Below are 6,442 nucleotides of genomic sequence, written 5' to 3' on the forward strand. Positions count from 1 at the left end.
TATGTTTATATGTATATATATATATGTATATATATGTGTATATATATATATATGTATATATATATGTGTGTATATATAACTGTGACTAAATAGAATTCTTTGATATTCTTTGATATTCTCATCTGCCCTTTCTCTCAGTCTCCCACAGCCAGTAGTCAAAAGCATCACCATTTACCTAAATATTTAGATTCCAAATCTAGGTACTTTCCTTCATTCCTGCCTTTCCCACACTCTATTCATCTACTCATCAGCAGGTTTTGCTGACTCTAAAAAGAAAACCCAAGTCATTCAGTTCTTTCAATTTCCCACTATCCTATTTTAAGCCCTTGCCATCCCTCACATATCTTTATGAGAATGTAAGCTACATGTGAACAGGCTCTGTGTATTGCTGACCCCAGCTGACCCCAGCACCCAGAACAGTGCCTGGCCCTTAGTAGGCTGTTGCTATGTCTTGAATCAGTACTTGTTGCAACAAAACTTTGAAGGGGATGCTATTATTATTTCTATATTATAGATGGGGTAAAAGGCTTGTAGTGGTTAAATAACTTACTTAGGGTCACACGACAATTACCAACACCAGGATTCAAATCCAGGGTCTAACTCTAGAGCTTGCTCCATTTTCCACCATGCTGCCCTCTTGAACTACACTGGCTTATGTGGAAGTCAGTTATTAAGGGTTCTTTAGCTGATGTAATGAGAAATTTTAGTTGAAATCTCCCAACCTGAAACCTTTTCCTGAGAATCAAGTTCATGTGCCCCTTCACATAGCCTTGTACGTGCAGCATGATTTGCCTTTTCCCAAGTCTCATCTCTCCTCATTGCCCTCTTCTCCCAACATTCCAGCTGCAACAAACTCTTTTTTTCTTCCCAGCAAATGTTCCTGCCTCTTTCTGAAACATTTCTCTTCCCATCCCTTCTTGAAAACTATCTCTAATTTCTCAATTTTGAGGGATTATAATCAGCAGTACTTTATCCCAGCTGGCATCATTCTACTAAAATTACTGGTTTATTTCTGTCTTTATCATTCACTCCTGTGTCCTCAGTGCCTAAGAAGTGCCTGGAATAGGTACTTGATAAGTATCTGTTGAATAAAGGTTTGAAAAGGCAAGGATTATTTTATCAATTTACAAAGTGGAAAGGCTGTGATTCCCAGAGGTGAGGTATTTTGCCCTGGGTTAGTCATTAAACTGCAGGTGGGAGATTTGAAACCACAGCTCCAAGAACAGCCCTTCCACCTCACGCGCACGCTCTTAGCTCTACACTTCCGCCTGCTCCAACTTACTAGCTCCGCCTACTTGAGCCTGCGCCGTCTCGGAGACTAGTTTGACCCTCGGGCGGCCGCCGTAGCGCGTCGGATTCGTTGCTGTGGGAAACGACCCGGGACCTGGGAGGGTGGAAAGACGTTTCCCGCCGGCGGGAGCTGCGGTTGTGGCGGCGGGGCTCAGCGCCGCAGCACCATGGCGGACCAGCTTTATCTGGAAAATATAGACGAGTTCGTCACGGACCAGAACAAGATCGTGAGGAGCTAGGACTGGGGAATGTGGGCATGCGATTGGAGTCTTGGGCCAGGCCAGGGTTGCTGGGGGCCTTGACCCCTCTGCGCGTGGCCTGGTGGGGACTGGCGGAGGGGAGACAAGTCCTCACGCCTCGTGCCCCTGGGCGAGCGAGGACTCGCAGGGGAATTTCTCTGCCGCGCGCAAGTCCGCGTCCCTTGGGTGGGCGTGTTGGGGACTTTGCTAGGAGCCGGGGCTTAGAGGACAGGCGCGGAGGGAGGGGCACTGGTAGATAATAATTGTAAGGCGTTTCTTCACCTGTCTGATAAGGTGGCTGGCGTTTAAAGTCCCAAGTTTACTGTTGAGGAAATTGTGCCTTAATTGGGTTAGGTGACGAATTGTTTAGCCTTTCAACAGTCGATTTCCTCCTCTAGGAAATTTGGTATTAATACTTCATAGGGTTTGAGTAAAAGATCAAGTGAGCCGATGAATGTGAATGGACTTTGCAAACCGTGATAATTGAGTGCCTACTGTGAGCTTGGGATATACATGACTGCATTTGATCTTTACAGGACCCACCCAAAGGGCGGTGGAAGTAACCCTAAAAAAAGGAAGTTGAAGCAGACGAGCCAAATAACTTCTTGGTAGTTAGTAAGGGATAGGCAGTTTTCCAACCTACGTCTGTCTCTTTTGCTATTGCTTTCGTCTATGTCTTAATTATTGGAAACTCAGCATTTAGAATTGAAGACTTTGAGAGGTGAGGAGCATACAAGGAAGTGACAAATGACGGGAAGTTCGAGGAAGGGTGGAAGGAAAAACAAGGCTTAATGCTTGTAGTTTCCAGTCTAACCCCAGATACAGTATTCATCCACTTTTTTCATTCCTACCCCTACACCATCTGTGCCTGTTAACGTTTGTATGGCTGCAACTTTCCTTAGAAGTTTACGGTATACACTTCAAAGTAATCTAGCTCCTGGCTGAGTTTTAGATATTTATCAGTGGCGGCCACACAAAAGGATGGAATGTGAATAAAGGGCACTAGTAAAACAGAATGTAAGGAAAATGAGAGCTTTTTCTTTGTATATTCAGCCCTTCTTTTTAGACTCTTGCATTAATTAGCCTGTGAAACAAACTTTTTAATATTTGTAAGATAAATATCTCAGTCCTACCTGCCCAGATGGATCGTTCTTGCCAAAACTAGGGTGGCAGCTACTGTAATTTATAAGGCATAATCATCAAAGAGTAGGAATCTCTAGGAGCCCTTGGGACTGACCTGCACTCTGGAGTTATCTAATAAAATGTTAAAAAAAATTTCTTCTTGTAGGTGACATACAAATGGCTGAGCTATACACTAGGAGTTCATGTTAACCAGGCTAAACAGTAAGTCCAATTTACTAATTTTATTCACTTTGGAATTTTTTGTTTTGTTTGTTTTGCTTCACTTTTATTTTATTTAAAAATTTTTTTTTAATGTTTGTTTTTGAGAGAGAGAGCATTCATGCAAGTGAGCATGAGCGGGAGAGGGGCAGAGAGAGAAGGAGACACAGAACCCAAAAGCAGGCTCCAGACTCAGCTGTTAGCACAGAGCCTGACACGGAGCTCAAACTCATGAACCATGAGATCATGACCTGAGCCGAAGTCGGATGCCTAACCCGCCTAGCCGACTGAGCCACCCAGGTGCCCCTGTTTTGCTTTGTTTTTAGCTTTACAGTTAGCCTTGAGGTAATTTTTTCTTCCCCTGGAAAATGGGAAAGAGAACTATTTTTTATACTTTTTACTAATTTTGCCCATTATTTAGGAGATAGGTGGACTTACCTACTTATATACAAATGTGTGGTGATACATTTACTGGATTTATTTGTAGTCTTGGCTTCTGATGAACATCACTTTGTCATTTCAAATTTATTAAATGGGCTAGCCAATTCTGTTTATGTCTCAAATTTATATGCCTGTTATATCTTTGTTACATTTCACACGCGTTCCTTAGGCCCACATCTGGCTGTTACTGAAGTACTTTCACAATGAGGTCAACAGGTGTTTGATACAGGCTGTGTAACAATATAAGCCTGGGGAGAACTATTTAAATGACAGTAAAAAGGGAGTGTTCAGGATGGCACAGGGCATTGTCCTTGAATTTTGCTGTATCACCTTTGCTTGCTGAAACTTGTAGTCCAACTTGAGGCCAAAAGGGAAAAGGCAAGGTTTTGAATTAACTTCAAAATTTCTTAACTTGAAAATGTTGTCTCTGTCCCAAGGGGACGAATTGGTGAACAGGCTGAGAAAACGTATATTGAATTAAATGCCCATTTAGTTCAGTTTATTCCTAAAGATGGTCTGATTTTTTTCCCCATTCTTTGAGTCATAGAAGCTTTCTTTGAGTTAGGGAATATTCCATGAGTCTTAGAAAATTCCTGATATATAGAATGGGTCAGTTTGGCTTTATGTGCGCTGCTGTTGGACAGATCTAGAATCTGGTTTTGACTGTGATTTTTATGCCTCCAGGACCTGAAACTCTTGGCCTAGGGATTGATTTGGATTGATTTTGACTCTCTGAGATTTCTGTTGCTAATGCTAGTCAGGCCCAAACCCAAGAGTTTCAGGTAACTTTGAGAATGGACATATATAAGAGTAATTGTTATGGCTACAGATGTTTATGAAATAACTATTACGATATAAGCCTGTTGGGGCTTAAAGGTGCATATTGAGAGCTGGGGATGAAATAAAGTTGCCTGCCATTTTATTGTAGTTACCTTGATGATCTGTAATTTTTATAGAATCAGCATACTGTTTAGCCCCTGTCTCTCAAACAACTTCATCCCATGCTACTGTCTACCTCACTTGTTCCTCAAATATGCTGGGCTCATTTCCACCTTTGGACATTTGCACCATTCCTTCTATCTGGAATGCTCTTCTCCCAGCTGTCCTCATCCTTCAAGTTGTAGCTCAAATGTCACATGTTACTTTTTGCAACAACCCTTTATAATGCTCTATTTCAGGTATCCCCACCCTTTCCTAACTTCCTGTCGTATCAATCTGTTAGTTCTTTTCTTCAAAAGAAGAAAGAGATATAAAGAGATATGCTTTATTGAGATATAATTCACATACCATGTAATTCACCCATTGAAAATGTACAACTCGGTAGGTTTTAGTATATTCACAAAGTTATACAGCCATCACTATAATTAATTTTAAAACATTTTCATCACCCTAAAAAGAAACCCTGTATCCATTAGCAGTCACTTACCACTTTCTCTCCACTCCTTTCTCATCCCCCCACCCTCTTCTTCCCAGTATTAGGCAACCACTAATATACTCTCTGTCTATAGATTTACTTATTCTGGTAATTTCGTATGAATGGAATCCTGTAATATGTATTCTTGTGTGTCTGGTTTCTTTCACTTAGCACCATGTTTTCAAGGTTTGTCCCTGCATGTATCACTACTTAAGTCCTTCTTAGGGCTGAATAATATTTCATTATATGGCAAGTTAGTTTCCTAAGGCTGACATAACAGAATGCTATGAACTAGGTGGCTTAAAACAACAGAAATTTCTCTTGCAGAAGCTAAAAGTCCAAAATTAAGGTGTCAGCAGATGCTCTCTCTGAAATCTGTAAAGAATCCTTCATTCCTTCCTAGATTCTGGCGGTTTGCTGGCAGTCTTTGGCATTCTTTGGCATTCTTTAGCTTATAGCTCCATAACCCCAGTGTCTGCCTTTGTTGTCACATGGCATACTTCTTGTGTGTTTATGTCTTCACATGGCCATTGTATAAGGATACCAGTCATACTGAATTGGGAGCCCACCCTACTCCAGTATGACCTCATCTTAACTAATTACATCTGTAAAGATCCTCTTTCCAAAGAAGGTCACATTCTGAGGTACTGGTAGTTAGGACTTCAACATACCTTTTTTTGGGTGAGGGGGGACACAATTCAACCCATAATATTGAAAAAAATTTTTTTTTAATTTTTAGAGAGAATGAGCTTGAGAGCTGTGAAGAGGGGCAGAGGGAGAGAGAGAGAGATGGAGAGACAGAGACACTCTCAAGCAGGCTCCATGCTCAGTGCAGAGCCTGATGTGGGGACTTGATCCCACGACCCTAGGGTCACATGACCTGAGTCGAAATCAAGAGTCAGATTCTTAACCGACTGAGCCACCCAGGTGCCCCAACCCATAACATACTTAAATAATACATTTTATCTGTCATCGTCAATTGATGGACATTTGGGTTGTTTCCATATTTTGAGTATTATGAATAACGCTACTATGAACATTTGTGTACAGATTTTTGTGTGGACATGTGTATTCAGTTTTTTTGGATATATATACCTATTTCTGGGTCATGTGTAACATTTTGAGGAACTGACAAGCTGTTTTTTAAAGTGGCTACACTAATTTAAAATCCCACCAGCAAGGTATGGGAGTTCCCAATTTCTCCACATTCTTGCCAGCTCTTTTTATCATTTGTCTTTTTTGTTTTAGCCATCCTAGGGTGTGTGAAGTGGCATTATCATGGTTTGATTTGCATTTCCATAATAACTAATAATGTTGATCATCTTCTCGCGTGCTTATTAGCCATTTGTGCATCTTCTTAGGAGAAAGATCCTTTCCCCATTTTTTCACTGGGTTGTTTTCTAATCTTTGAGTTATGAAGATTATTTTATATATTCTGGATACAAGACCCTGATCAGATATATGACTTGCAAAAATTTTCTCTCATTTTGTGGGCAGTCTTTGCACTTTTTTGATGGTACTTTTAGAAGCACAGAAGTTTTTGTTGTTGATGAAGCCCAATTTATTTTATCTTTTTAAAAATATTACTTTAAAGTTCTGTGCCCAACGTGGGCCTTGAACTCATGACCCCCCCCCCCCCCCCCCCCCCCTAAAAAATCCCCCGGCCCCCTCACCCCCCCCCCCCCCTCCCCCCCCCCCCCCCCCCCTCCCCTTTTCT

The 6,442-nt window shown here is 41.4% G+C and overlaps 1 protein-coding gene across 1 annotated transcript in view; it reads left to right on the forward strand.

The window, feature by feature from the left end:
- The first annotated feature begins 1,348 nt into the window (after window positions 1–1,348).
- The window catches only part of POLD3 (DNA polymerase delta 3, accessory subunit), a 55,043-nt gene continuing 49,949 nt past the window's right edge, over window positions 1,349–6,442 (forward strand). Inside the window, exons 1-2 of the mRNA XM_049652270.1 lie at window positions 1,349–1,517; window positions 2,818–2,873. Of these exons, the coding sequence (XP_049508227.1) occupies window positions 1,458–1,517; window positions 2,818–2,873 (116 nt within the window). The 5' untranslated portion in view covers window positions 1,349–1,457. The remainder of the gene's footprint in view (window positions 1,518–2,817; window positions 2,874–6,442) is intronic.

The sequence above is a fragment of the Panthera uncia genome, chromosome D1 (assembly GCF_023721935.1).
Source record: "Panthera uncia isolate 11264 chromosome D1, Puncia_PCG_1.0, whole genome shotgun sequence".
NCBI lineage: Eukaryota > Metazoa > Chordata > Mammalia > Carnivora > Felidae > Panthera > Panthera uncia.